Source organism: Canis aureus, chromosome 23 (assembly GCF_053574225.1).
Source record: "Canis aureus isolate CA01 chromosome 23, VMU_Caureus_v.1.0, whole genome shotgun sequence".
NCBI lineage: Eukaryota > Metazoa > Chordata > Mammalia > Carnivora > Canidae > Canis > Canis aureus.
The window spans coordinates 8660872-8675584 of NC_135633.1; the positions used below are offsets into that span (position 1 = coordinate 8660872).

General features: G+C 54.1%; 1 protein-coding gene across 7 annotated transcripts in view; it reads right to left on the reverse strand.

The window, feature by feature from the left end:
• Window positions 1–204: 204 nt before the first annotated feature.
• Window positions 205–14713, reverse strand: part of NAV2 (neuron navigator 2) — a 726136-nt gene continuing 711627 nt past the window's right edge. For all 7 annotated transcript variants that reach the window (XM_077866218.1, XM_077866214.1, XM_077866215.1 and 4 more), the window contains 4 exons: window positions 14075–14271; window positions 12832–12950; window positions 7022–7225; window positions 205–3741 (listed from right to left, as the gene is read on the reverse strand). In XM_077866218.1, the coding sequence (XP_077722344.1) occupies window positions 3616–3741; window positions 7022–7225; window positions 12832–12950; window positions 14075–14271 (646 nt within the window). In that variant the 3' untranslated portion in view covers window positions 205–3615. The remainder of the gene's footprint in view (window positions 3742–7021; window positions 7226–12831; window positions 12951–14074; window positions 14272–14713) is intronic.

Below are 14713 nucleotides of genomic sequence, written 5' to 3' on the forward strand. Positions count from 1 at the left end.
TGCATTTCCAGGAAGCTCCACACAAGTAGCCACAAGTCAGATGAGAAGAAGGAGGAGGGATACAGATGGTCTAGTGACAAAGACAGGTTTGCTAGGGTTTGGGCCTCTCCCTGTTTACTGTATCCAAGGAAGAACGGCTCGCTGTTGGCGTGAAACTCAACTCCCACAAAGACTTGCTCTAGCACAGAAAAGCCAAACCACTAATCTGAATAAATAAGCATCAATTTTATTGAATCATGAATAATTTAAGACTGGTACAATCATCAGCTTTATTCTCTATGACGTGGGGCATGATCTCCAGTAGATCGATGGCAGATCCAAAAACCTCATGACAAATGAAAATTAAATAGGGAGGACGGGAGGGAAGGAGGAAGGAAACATACCGTACACAAAATACTCAATTCCTAGTTTTCTCTTTAAAAATGGCTAGAAAAAATTCATCAAAATGCAGCACTTTAATCGATTATTTACAATTTCTATGTTACAGTGAAAAAATGTACATCTTATAGGACATATTTCATAAACTGCTCCACTGGAAACAACTAGATTAAAACAGCAAACCTTCCATTTAATATCCACAAAGTTGGATTGTTTTTTTTTTTTCCTTTTGAAGTAGATTTACCACCATCAGATCTGAGTACACGGAATTCCGAAGTTGAAGCATCAACAGTAAAATAAAAAATGTCCCCAAGACACAACAAAGGTCTAGGCAAGTCTCGTTCCTTGTCCCACCCCTACCCCACCCCCAAACTTAAATTAAAAGATATTCCCATCTCATTTATGGCCTGTATAATTCTTGGCAGTTTGGGAAGAAGACTTTTGGCTTCCACTGGTAACTCAACGTAAGTGTTGCATAGAATTTCATATATTTTCAGAAAGTAGCCTAACTGTAGAAAAAGGCAAAATGGAAGCATTTCGGAACAGAGCCCTAAATGAGCACAAAGTCACTTTGTCAAAGGTGAGCGACACTAACGTAAAATATGACCGAAAGAAGAAATGTGCGTATCAGACAACCCTGCTTCCCGAAACTTGAGGAAGGACACGGAGTTGTGAATCACACGAGGGCTACGCGACTTCAAATCAACTGGTCACTAGTCAGGCAGCAGCAGAGACAAGAGGTCTCGGTTCTGAGCCTGGACCTGGTGGGAGGGAAGTCTGTAGGCTAGGAGAGGGGAGGAGACAGAGAAGGTGTCCTAAAAACAAAAACAACAAAACAAAACAAAAAAAGGGTTTCAAATGATATTGGCAGGTGTCTACTCACAAGGTGACTGGGAAAACTGCCCCCAAGGAGAGGTCTATTTTACCTCCTCCCAAATTCACAGTATGAGCGTGTAAGGTCATCGCTGGGAAACAGATTGAGAAGGACCACTCTGTAGGTTTACCAGAAGGCTCAGGCTGTGGCCCGTGGTCACAGGCTAAATCCATGGTTGAAAATTTTTTTATGGAAAACAAAACAAAACAGGACAAGACACACTCACACACCCAGATGGCTAATGAAGGCTGCACGCGATAGCGTCTGAGTTTACGGAGATTAAATGAGCAAGGACAGCACGGAGAGGTCGTCCGTTCACCAGCTAGTGGGGTGCATCCTCCTTTTTCCTTTGAGGAGGAAGAAAATGGGTGTCATCCAACGTCATGCGAGCCGTTTCAGGTCAAGTTCTCGTGGTGAGAAAAATGAGACAAAGTGTACAGAGATGGACCTTCAGGAATAGAAATGTGGAAGTTGGAATAATAAAAAACCCTGATCGTGAACAGAGACACCCCCACTGGGGTCCAGTAGATTCTCCCTGTAAAGCAGAAACAAACCAACTTACAGATTTACCACTACTCTCTGTAAAGAAACTACCAGTATGTTGAAGACACGTGCTAGCAGGGTATGTATCAGCAAGGTCATGCGGACTTGTAGGAACTTTTGCCTTTTTCTGCATCAGACAGATCGCTGTCCAGTCAGAGTGTTAGCTGGAGACCAATAAGAACCTAAAAAAAAAATTCATCTTTTTATTTTCCTTTTTCTTTTACCCATGGTCACGCATCCACACAAATGAGTCTTTCGGATGAGAAAAGTCACCGCAACTTGAGTTCGCCTAACGAGTAGATGACTTTTTTTTAGCCCTGTTTGCTCTGATGGGGAAAACAAAACAAGAAAACAAAACAAAACAAAACAAAACAAAAAAAAAATCATGGACCCCAGGCAGGCACAACACTCGTAAATGAACACGGTTAGTACAAAACCAGTAAGGCATCGCTTTGGGAAGGTCAGCACCGAAGAGGTCAGGCAAGACTCGTCCGGACGGAGGCCGGGGCTTCTGGAAGGGAGCGGCCTCCGGCCCCTCGTGGAGTTGCGTCACGTTGGTTCTGAGGAAAAGTGCAAGTCTTGTGCGAGGGGACCTCAGCACCCCACCTGAGGTTGGGGCTCGCACGCCTGAGGTGTCGATGTGCGTTCTGAAGCCTCGAGGACGAGAAGGCAAGGCCAGGTCCCGGCTCACCCGCGCGTGCAGGGTGGGGTCCTGGTCCACGAGAGGGGCCACGGCCACCCCCGGCCCCAGCAGGCCGTGGCGAGGGGCACAGCCGTGAGCGTGGACGCCCGGACAACCAGGACTCGGCAGGACCAAACCGAGACTCAACTCCTGCGGTTCTTTCTTTCACCAAAGGACTGATTCTGACCAAAGGTGGGGTGGGGGGTAGGGGGGTGGAGGGGGGGGCGGTCTTCCAAATCAAAGAGTCAGGAAAGGGAGAAACTCCCCCTCATCTGCAAGGGGGTAAACCAGTTCTCCGAACAGACCAGCTCCCGCTGTCCACGGTGCTCGGGGGAGAAACACCTGCTCGGCCGCTCGCGCACCCCACTCACGCTCAGCTCAGCAACCGGCTGGAGGCCGACGGCCCCGAAAGGTGCGGCCGAGCTGGAACAGGTGAGGACACCTCTCGGGCAAGGAGAGCACCATTTAGAAGGCAAACCCGACCGGCGAGCGCGCTGGGTGTTGCCCTAAGGGTCGCCCCGCGCGCGGGCAGCTCTGGGGTCTGGCGGGGGTGACCGAGCGGCGCCCCAAGTTAGCACCAGCTCGCCTGGGGGGCCGGCTGGGTGGCAGAGGGGGCGTGGGTGGCGCTGGCGGCGAGACCGGCCTGGAGGGTCGGTGCCGAGGGGCGGCTGGGAGGCCCGCCGGTGGGCTTGGTGGGCTCCGGCCTCCTCCGCTCCGGGAGGCTCACGGCAGGATGCGCTTTGCTTTCAGGGCTTCACGTGGCTTCTTGGGGTGGTTTTGTTTTTTGTCTGCTTGTTTGTGTTCTTTGTCCCCTTTTCATCTCAACGGTGATGATGCTTCCCCGAGAAGTGTTCTTCAGTGTCTTAGGGAGGTCACAGCAACAAGGCAAACGATAAGGGAAATGAACAGAAGGTAGTGCAGGTTCTCACTGTGGAAGGAAGTGGGGCCGAGGCGGCGGCCTGGGAGGCCCGCACCCAGGTCGAGGCTGGCGGGTGAGGGGTTCCGGGGAGCCCTGCGGCTCTCGTCGAGCTGCGGCCGGGGGCTGGCTCAGGAGGGCATCGTTGGGATGGGGCAGGGCACGCAGGTGGAGCAGGGCCAGGGGTGGGGGGAGGCGGGCCGGCGCCACGGCTGGCCCCTGTCACAGAGTAGACTCCAGGGACGAGTCCAGGATGTCGTCATGATGGCTGTTGCTGTTGGAGTCGCTGTCATAGCTCTGGGGGCTGGAGTAGTTGGCGGCCTCCTGCAGCCTCATCAGCATGTTCATCTGGGGACAGGGAGAGAGGGGGAGAGGGAGAGCGTGAGCGGCCTCCAGGCTGCCAGCCCTCCACCTTGGGCCTTCTCCAAGCTCGCGCTCCATCCTCCGGACTCCCCCTGGGTTGCAGCCCACAACGGAGGCCGTGGACACAACACCCGTGGCCTCTGGGCCCGGCTTCCAGGGTCCAAATCCTGCCTCTGCCATGTATGAGCCGTCTAACCTTGGGGAAGTTACTTTTTCTTTTTTCTTTTAATATTGTCTTTATTTATTCATGAGAGACACAGCAAGAGAAGCGGAGACACAGGCAGAGGGAGAAGCAGGCTCCCCACGGAGGAGCCTGATGCAGGACTCGATCTTAGGACCCGGGGATCAGGCCCTGAGCTGAAGGCAGACGCTCAACCACTGAGCCACCCAGGCGTCCCCCAATGCCCTCCTTGGGTAAGTTACTTAATCTTTTTGTGCCTTAGCTTCTTTGTTGGCCACGTGTGAATAATTGTACGTGTCCTACGACGTGGTGGGGGTGGACTGAATTAACATACGCAGAGCACAGAACACAAAATAGGAAGTCTTCTGTGAATACAATATTTATTTTTTATTTGGAAACAACACACTCTACCCAAGTGCGGCCCTCAAATGGGGTAAAGATGCCCCGAGCGTCCCTGCTGCTGGAACAGGTGCATTTAGTGCTGCTGCCATGGAGGCACATGGCTCCCCCTTTGGGGTACACCCAACCCGTGGGTACTTCTGGCTCTGGCCAGAGGGCGGCCTGGAGCCGGCTAGGCAGGGCCACCACGGGGGAGGCAAAGGACGGCACCAGTCACAAGCAGAGCCTCCAGGCACACAGAGGCCTAGATTTCAAGGAGGGAAACTCCGGGCCAATGACCTACGATCTCTGAGCCCCCAGACCCTCATCTGCAGAGCACCTGGATCTCCCAGGGCTGAAGTAGGGAATGAAATGACAGGATGCGCCTCAGAGCCTCAGCATAGGGCCTGGCGTGTCGCGTAGTAAGTGCTCAATAAATGAGATCTGCTGTTGTCCTCACCGTTGGACTTAAAGAGTTTAAAGAGTGTTCTTAAACCTTCCCTGTCTACAGTCTGTTGGTTATTTGCAAGTGAAAGGGGGGAACGAGGAACTAATTTTATTTGCAACGGTAAATTGTGTATTTTATGTGGCAAGGAAGCTAGAAAGTAGAGTCTCTCTGAGCGAAGGCCATGGAATCCAGCTGCCCCTCAGATGCCGTGCGGTCTCCTGGGTGAGCCAGGGCACAGAACCACCATCGGGGGTGCCTACCTGTACCGCCACGACCGGGGGAGAGGTGGAGCCGGAGTACAGCGGGCGATCCTTTGCGGGTACGATCGTTCACTCATCAAACGGCCCCAGTGTCCTTACGTACGTGTTCTCGAACAAGAACGAGTCAGTCCTATTTTCCTGGAGGTCTCAGTCTCATGAGCGAGAGAGAGGCCAGTAACCAAGAGACTATTCTAACAGAGGGACTTCTGGCCCTGGGCAGGGACAAACCCCAAGTATCTGTTTGATAAGTGGCACAGCTCGCTTCTGGGGACCTGGGGTTGGAGGGCGAGTTCTGTGTGACTATCTCAAGAGCTTCAGGTTTTACCTAAACGCCCTTAAGTTGGGTCAGTGACACAAATACTCCTGAGTAAGAAAAGAAGGCCTGGGGATGAGGGAGTCCTTCTTCCCTCTAGGTATCTCCTAAATTTTATTTCTATGTAAGGAAAGAGCTCTTGAGCTTGCGGCCATAAGAATGTCTCCAGGACTCTGGTTTTAGCCATAATTAATGTTAGACATGGGCTTTTTAAAGTCTGATCCTTTTTATCTGCAAAACCATTGCCGTAAATACTATGCATTAGGTTGTGCGTAGTAACACATAACAACTCCCATTTGAAATATAGTCCCTGTTTGGGACGCCTGGGTGGCTGGCTCAGTGGTTGGGTGCCCGCCTTCAGCCCGGGGCGTGATCTTGGAGACCCGAGATCGAGTCCCACGTCGGGTTCCCTGCATGGAGCCTGCTTCTCCCTCTGCCTGTGTCTCTGCACCTCCCTCCCCACCTCTCTCTCATGAATAAATAAATAAAATCTTTTTTAAAAATGTAAGATACTTGGGCAGCCAGGTGGCTCAGCAGTTAAGTGCTTGCCTTTGGCCCAGGGCATGATCCTGGAGTCCCAGGATTGAGCCCTGCATTGGGCTCCCTGCATGGAGCCTGCTTCTCCCACTGCCTGTGTCTCTGCTTCTCTCTGTGTATGTCTCTCATGAATGAATAAATAAAATCTTTAAAAATAAATTAAGTTAAACATTGTTCCTGTTTAAAAAAAGAAATCTCCACAGGACCACAGCTCCTGCCTGCCACTCAGGAGGATGGCAGACAAGCCAAAGCAGTGATGATGATGATGATGATGATGATGATGATGACTATTATTATCTAGCAAATCAATTAGTCATTAAGGACAGAACAAGTCAGCTCTCTTTGCATCCTGCTGCATCCCTTATGAATACGTTCTTTCATCAAGTAATGCCAAGTTAACATTTTCTGCTGTGTTTTTCCTCTTGCCTTGGCTGCCAAGGGAGCTCAAGGGTAACGTGAAGGCATGATAATGGTCACTTATGTAAGGGAGGCTCTGGGAGTTGTGCTTCCACCTTCTTTAATAGAGCTTTTGATTTATTAGGCTTAATTTTGCAGTATGACCGTGTGTGGGTCTCAGGCAGGTGGAGAAGGCCGTAATGACGGTGTCACCGTCCCTAGTCCAGATTCTCCTCAGAGGGCCTCTACCTGCTTTCACCGCCACGGTGGGGTAAACAGCAAGCTCAGGCAGTGTGCAAGGCTTTACTCCCGTCAAGGACCTGGGGACCCGTACTCAGGCTTCCCTGTCCTCGAACCTCTCCTGGCCTGTGCCCCCCGTCAGCTGGCTTGGGCTTCTGCTCCGCAGCCATCGCAGCCTCTGCTTTTACCAGTGGGAGAGATCAGTGAGGCAGGACAGTGCCTGACAGGGGTGGCACTCAAAGCAGACGGGACGTTTAGGTCGGGGAAAAACCCGCATCTGTGACCTTTCACCTTATACGATAACAAGCTTCAGAGGGTCAGAGGCTGGAGCAAAAAACAGACACCATGGACGATACTACTGGCCGAAATGTGACTACCCTGGGGATGGGCCCCGCCTTCCAAAGCATGACCCTGGCTCAGTCCCATCTGTACTCCCAGCATGCCTTGTGTCATGACCAATATATAGTAAGTGCTCAGTGAATGCTGAGCTGCCCTGGGGGCTGAGGACTCACCAGCGGGTCCCCTTCAGCATCGCTGGGTGGCATCTGCTTGCTTGCAGACCCTTCCCGAGGCATGGAGTAGCCGTCGAAGCCGACATCCTCAGGCCGGAGCTGCAGCAGGGGAGGCCACTCGTGCTGCTGTGGGCTGGCGGCCCAGGGGTAGGTGTCCATCACCCACTTGGCGGGATCCTCCCAGGGGGCCCGCCTTCCATAGAGCTGAAAACAGGCAAAGAAGGAATAGTCGGGGAGTGGCCCGACACCTCTTCCGCAGCCCCGGCTTTGCAGCTTTCTGAGGAACTCCACAAGCCCAGCATCACGCCTTCTGTGACGGGAGGAAATCCACTCCCAGAATTCCAAGGAAGGAAGTCACCCAAGCTACACACCGCTTGGCGTGCTAAGACTGAAGCCGACACGCCCGAGGGGTCACAGGTGCTGGCTTGGAGTGAGGCTGACCTGGGCCCGCATCTTAGCCCTGCCACTGCCCCGCCGTGTCACTCTCAACTCTCAGCGTTGCTGACCCAACCTGAAAAGTGGCCTCCACGGGGCGGGGTGGGGGGACCCCGTGTGATTCGAGGCGGTTGCCAACTCCTGTGGTGTAAATACTCCTACTATGGCCAAACTACCCGTGTGGAATCGCTGGACTTGGAGCTGGAAGGGGGTGCTGACTGCGAAGACGACCTCCCACACAGGCGGAGCGCTGGGCATCCACACCGCAGCGGTTACCAGTGGCCCCGGTGCGATGAGAGCCCATTTCTGGAAGCAGCTCGGACTCTCAGGGCCCCTCCAGCAGCTCTGGGCACTTTGAAAGCAGCGCACTGTTCAGAGGGTATGCGCGGGTGTCGGAATTTTAAGTCTCTCCCTCTCTCTAGTACTATCCTTCAAAACTGGCCATGACAACTAACAGAAAACTACTTTATCACTTAATTTAAGGCCTTTTCTTAAGCCTTAAATATTTAATGACGAAATTATTCCAGTGACTTTTACTATCAATGCCAGGAAACCCGTACCCTCTTTCGGGGACAGAAACCCCGGCTGCAGCACCTCCCCAGGCGGGGCTCTGTGGGAGACAGCCAGGCGTGTCTTCGTCCTCTCCCTCTCCAAATGCCACCACTGCACCCACATCTTAGAGCTGACGGGGTGTCTGCAGGGCTTTACAAATATCACGTCTACCTACCAGCTGACTCCAAGGGGAAGTACTACTACCCGAGTCCCCCAGGTGAGGGGACAGGCCCAGGGAGGAAAGGCTGCAGAACGGGAATCCGAGTCTGTCCCGCTCCTCGCGCCACTGAGTCTGAGACGTGGGAGGTGTGCTGGCTGTGGCTCTGGGAGGCACCCCCTCTACAGGGCGCCGCGGGGTATAAAGAGCAAAGACTCCCAGACCACAATGTCGGCTCCTTCTGCCCTCCCACGACTCCTACAGGTGAGAGACGAGAGGGGACTTGCTGAGAGAACACAGCTGAGCTCTGACTGTCCGGACAAACCACATCTATCCAGGTCAGAGGCTGCCCCAGCTGGAAGGAACTGGGGTCACCTGGCCTCACCTACCAGGTGGGGTTGTCAGGGCCTAAGCAGAAGCGCCAGGCATGAAAGGTTATGGAGAAGAGCTGGATTCAAACCCAGGACCTCAGCTTCCTTCTCTGGGCCTTTCTTTCCCGCTCCACCCCTCCTGACCGAGTCCACTTGGTATCTGCAAGAGCCTCACGACTCCGCCAAAACCAGAGCCGGGAGATGCAGACCAGGCTGTCCACCAGGTAAGGATGTGTCAACGTGGCTGACTCACGATCGCCCACGGCACCTCTGACCTTTATGTATGATTTGTCGGGGAAGCCTCCCACCCTGGCGGCCTGGCACACGGGCTTACCCACCGCTCCCCCATTAGCGACCGGCTCCTGCTGCACTCAAGACGCACGCAGCCTATGACCTCACTGCTTTCTCAGACACTTGCACCCCTCCCGTCTAGCACCCCGGCCCTGTCTGCCACTAAATCTTCCTTATCCTGGGGCAGTGGTGAGCTTCAGGCCTGAGAATTCAGTCTGGTGTTCTAAAGGCAATTCACAGTCTGGGCGAGAATGGATGACGTGAAGGTGTGCGTGTGTGCACATGTGGCTGTGCCAGGAGGGAGAGGACACACAAGCACTAGGGGGAGATTCAGAACGGAGGAAGGCTGTCCTCGACTAGAAATATTTTTGCAGTTTTAGAAGTTTCTCTCTCCAAAGGGAGGATTGGGCCACTTTTCCCAGGCCAGATCTCACGTGTGAGGCTGAACCAGGGTCTGACTTCTGGAGCCAGTCTGGAGGAGGAGAGGCTCAGAGGGCTGCAGAGCAAGAGGCTGAGACGTGGAGCTCGTCAAGTCCTTAGACATAATATGGCCCATCATATTTTTAAATACTGTCTCTTCCCCTGACCCTACCACTGAGTAGCCGGAGGACCTTCGGGGCTCCGCAGAAGCCAGCCGGAGAAAACACTCTTCTAGTCTAAGCTTTTCAGATCACAGGGAACCTGAGGTCTGTAGACAGGAGACCTGCCCAGGGTCTCAGGTCGGGTCATCTGATTCATGGCCCAATGCTCTCTCCTTCCAGCAGGGGAACACAGGTCTCTGGAGTTGCTCCAGACTTTAGACACTTTAGACTAAATGTTTATAGTGATAGCTCCAAGGGGGAGCAGGACTGGAAACTGAGTCATAAGACAAATGTACGTCAGGCACACGTGAACATCATCTGCAAGAACAGAAAATATTTTTACAAGCCTCCACACTTGCCACTCGACATGTTCGAGACCGGGTGATGAATGGCTGGGTAAGTACCGTGGCAAGCAGAGGAATGATCATAAAAGCTCCCCCGCCCCATCGCGGAGCCCTGAGGCAGCTCTGCGGAGCACCGGAGACAGCTGGACAGAGACAGACAGATGGGACATTCACTTTCCCCTAGGCAGGGAGGGGCCTGGCATGCCCACTGACTCAGGGCTCAGACAATGAGAACTAAAACCTGGGCCTCTGTGAGCCTTCTGACTCCACAGAATGTACGGAGCTGCCAGGGGGACATGCCTACCGGCCCTGAGCCACAGTGCGTGGTCCTCATGGGCCCTGCATGCACATGTCAGGAGTCAAGGACCCTGCACATAATGAGCATGGACTCAGAGTAACCCAGGAGCAGTGGGGAATCAGACATTTTTTTTTTTTTTTTTTTAAAGAGGAATCCTTTTGTTAAATGAAATCTGATGTGGAGAACCACTCTACAGAATACAATACTTTGTTCCCTGAGCTACCTGAGGCTTCTGGGAGTGATGGGGGTCCTCGGGGCAGCCTGAAAATCACAGAAGTAATGGAGTAGTCACCAGACCTGGCTCCAACGATGGCTCATCACACCCCACTGAGTGAACTTGGATAATCACCGAAAACTCTCATGAGCCTGGTCTTCTCATCTATGAGCCACTGAGTACTCACTGGGCCGTTAGAACTAAATGAGATCAAGCACATCGCAGCGTCCAGCAAGTAGCAGGCCCTCGGTAAGTGCCAGCAGACGTTCCTTCAAAGCCAGTGGCCTGAAGAACTCACCAGGTTTCCTCAGGAATCAGTAGATTCTGGGGTTTTCCTGGGCTTCTCGGGATCGTGAGGTCACAGGTTAGGGCAAGGTGGCTCACCTTTGAGCAACGTGGTACAGCGCTAACTCTGGCTGCCTCCCCTGCTTGATCCCACACTCTTGAAAGATGGTCTTTCAAAGGACCTCACAGCAAAGGGAAGCAATGACTTCTTGCCTCACGTTGAACTGGTAAGTCCCATGAGATGTGGCAGGTCTCTGTTCCCTGCCCCCAATGGCCTGTTCTACAGCCATCCCCAAATCCTGTCAACCTGTTGCCTCCTCCCTCTTGGTGGGAAAGAGGCCCAATGCTCCTTTGCCGTGAACTCCAGGAAGGGCAGCTTAGACTCCACCTTTGTAGCCGTGCCCCGAAGGCCGCCTTTGAAATTCAGGCCCAAAGGAGCAGGGTCTTGGCGCGTCCATCCTTGGTGAGGACCAACAAGGGGCCAGTTGATGCGTAGTTCAAGGCTGGAGCACAGTCCGTCTCCACTCCCGGCTTGTGCCTCACTGTGCATGGGAGGCCCTTGCGCAACAGAGCCCACGGCTTCTTCCAGGCACACCCTGAGGTCACTCCCTATCCCTCATCACAAGATAAATTCGGAGCAAAGCAGCAGCAGATGAACAAATGAAAGGTAAGGCAGAAATAAGAGGAAATGGAGGAAATGGTGCACTTCCACCCCTAATGCCCTCTAATTGCGAGCCGTGTGGGGGTCTCCCGGGGAAGCCGGGCACACCGCAGCCCCTGGAAGTCAGTAATAGAGAGGAGAGGGGCTTCTGAAATGAAACAGACTTCCAGAATCCAGCATGTGGGAGATGCTTTCAGTGGCCTAAGAAGAGGAGTGACTGCATGGCTGCTGAGGTTTGTGGCCTCACAGATCATCTGACTAAAGACTAACTTGGGGTCTGTCGACCCAGGTCCCTGAATTTACCCACCCAGGGAGGTTCAAAGATCTGAAACCCCTCAGACCTCTCTTCATGAAAGCCACATGACGCAGGAGAAATGCTACCATCAGTGAATGAGCTTCACACACGGCTAACCGAGGACTTGGGGCTGACCAAGTGACCGCCTAATTTCTTGCTACGTCGCCTTCACTACGCACTTCTACATCTACACAGTGGCCTGCATTTGCAGGACCCGTGTTCCCATTCAATGAAACAGCAGTCACAGAAAGCAGAGTACATTCTTTGCCCAGGTCTTCACGTCCCGAGCGCCTCTGAAACCATCGGCGCGGCTGCCTGTCACGTAGCAGTTGCATATTCGCCAGGCTTGGCCGGACGTACACAAATGATGAACAGAGACTGCAGCCATTCCCGGGCTCCACCCTACACGCATGTAGGCGTGCCCCCTCCTGTGTCCCGCACCGGCCCACGGCAGCCTCTTGTCTCTCCAACTGCCCAGGAGCCCCTGGGAACCGGGCTGCTTCCTGGATTCTTCAGCTGCGCCCGTCGCCTGCTCTAGCTGCCTGAAGGCTCCACAGCGACACTGTCGCAAGCTCTAATTTAGTGCTAAGCCTCTGGCATTCAACGCTGGGCTGAATGAGAAGTGAAGGATGCTGCCCTTCCAGCTGCAGGGCAGGGACATGCAGCCTCGTGGGCCCCAGGGGCATATGGGTGGGGGAGAGGTGGGGTGGGCACGGGTGTCCTGGTGGCAAGTGCTGAGTGCAATGGGGCTGAGGCCTCAGAACCTGGAATCCAAGCTAGAGGCCCAGACTCAAATCCCAGATTCCTTAAAGTGTCACTTTTATGACCTTGGGCGAGTCACTTACTCTCTTGGAGCCTTAATTTTCCCCTCCTGAAAAATGGAGGAAAAAAAAAAATCTCTGCTCAAGACCCAGGATTGATGCAGGGCTTGAGCTGACCTGCAGACAGGAGAGTATTTTGCAAACTGTACGCTTCCATTTCTTGGGCACTCACTGTGCTGAGCACTGCGTGGCCGGGCCTGCATCTAACCCTCGCAATCACGCCTTGCGGTGGAGACCGCTGGCCTCCTCTCCCAGCAGCGAGGGCGCCGCGCACAGAGAGGCTGAACCGCTTGCCTGCGGTCACACGTAACAGTGGCAGAGCCAGGATTTGCATCTGTCCTACTCTGTGCTAGCCTGATGGCCTCCCCGCGGAGGGGTAGTCACGCCATGTCGGTCAGACGTCTGCAGGAGGAGGTAACGGCAGCTCCTCTGGTCCCCAGGACAGTCCCGGCCCCCCACCCGGCCTCCCAATTTTGAGGAGGCTGCTAGCAAGTGTGCCGCTCACCTGGAGTCCTTCTCTGACGGCTTCCAGGAGATAGGGGATAATGGAGTAGTTCCACAAATCGGTGAACCATACCCTCGAGCCATCCACATCGATGGGGCACGACAGGAAGAGCCGGGGGCCTGGGGACCACAGGGAAAATCAGTCAGAGCCGAAGTTGGGGGTTAAGAGAAGCCATGGTCCGAACAGACCCCGCAGGAGGGACCCCATGATTTTCCAGATGATGGCACAAGTACCAGCTGCCGGGTGGTGGGCACAGGGCAGGACACCTGGAACCCGTCACCCCACCCTCGGATCTCTCTCCCCCAGAAAGTCATCCAAAAGAGAGGAGGGGCTTTATGGAGGAAGGTGTTCACCGCAACAGGATTAACCCTGACTGCTGGCAAGAGAAGCGCACTCCGTGTCCGAGAGAAGAGAAACGGTTTACGCAAATGGTGTACAGCCCCATTCGATTATCCTGCAGCCTTTGAGAGGGACTGTGAAAACGGAGCAGCAGCACAGTTGCTCAGGAGACAACGTGAGATAAAAAAGAGCATCCTGGGCAGCCCGGGGGGTGCAGCGGTTTAGTGCTGCCTTTGGCCCAGGGCCTGATCCTGGAGACCCGGGATCGAGTCCCACATCGGGTTCCCTGCATGGAGCCTGCTTCTCCCTCTGCCTGTGTCTCTGCCTCTCTGTGTCTCTCATGAATAAATAAATAAAATCTTCCAAAAAAAAAAAAAAAAGGGCATCTTGTGTGCATGCTATGTTTGCCACCACACAAAGCATATGCTTCTGGACGAGGGCAGAGAACAGAAGCTCAAATTAAAGCTAAGATGGTGGGATGATCGTCGTCTTTCCTTCTCTGAACCCTAAGCTTCAGGAATGTTGATGGCATTTTATTTTTAAAGTGGAGCCAATGTCGCCGGGTGGTTTGCGCTCGGGGGAGCCTCGTGGTGGGGGCTCCTCGCCCAGCCGGCAGTGTTTACATCAGCCCGGGCGGGATGCGGGTCTGTGCTGCTGATGAGCCCCGGTGCACTGGGCAAAGAGGGGGACAGAGACACAGCACCCAGGGTAGACGACCGGCAGTCCGGGGTCTGCCTCGGGCTGTGATCCTCCCTCTGTCCCCTTCTCATCCATGGCGACAGTGCGGCCTCTGGCTGACTTGCACCTGCCAGTGCTGTCCTGGCCAGGGCCCCAAGGACACTCATCTGAGGTGGCCGGAGTGCCAGGAGCAGTGCCTGTCCCCCCACCCCAGCCTCCCACCTACCTATGGTGACGTCTGAGGAGCTGTGAGCCTCCAGGAAGCGGTTGAGGTGATGCCAGACCTTGGGAATCCAGTCGATGATTTTCACCAGCTCCATGTTCCGCACCCGCCCACTGATCTCTGTTTCCATGAGCTTCCGCCTCAGGAACCGGCCTAGGAAGCCCTTCACGGGCTCCGTGTGGTTGGCACAAAGCACCCACCTGCAGGAGAGTCAGCAATGCTTTTCAATGATGAGGACTGACAAAAACGATCCCAGCCTCCCCAAAGCTCAGCTCCTCAGATCCGGAAGGCGTCTATGTTACTAGGACAGGCTTTACTGTGCACCCAACACTGCTCTGAAGGCTGCACACACAGCGGCCCTGTGATGGAGCTGTGACCGCCATCCCCCTTTCACAGACGGAGATGCTGAGGCACAGACAGGTTGCACCACTTATCCAGGACCAAAGGGCTACTTAATAGAAGGGCTAAGATCAGAACCAAGATGGTGCAGCTCCAGAGTCGGAGCTCTAACCACTGAGCCTGCTGCCTCTCGTGCTGGAAGTCAGGCCCTGGGCTGGCCTCTGGAGCTGCAACAAAGACTAAGACACAGTCCGGTTCCCCAGAAGCACACGGTCTAGTGGAGGAAGTAGATAAAGCAAACAG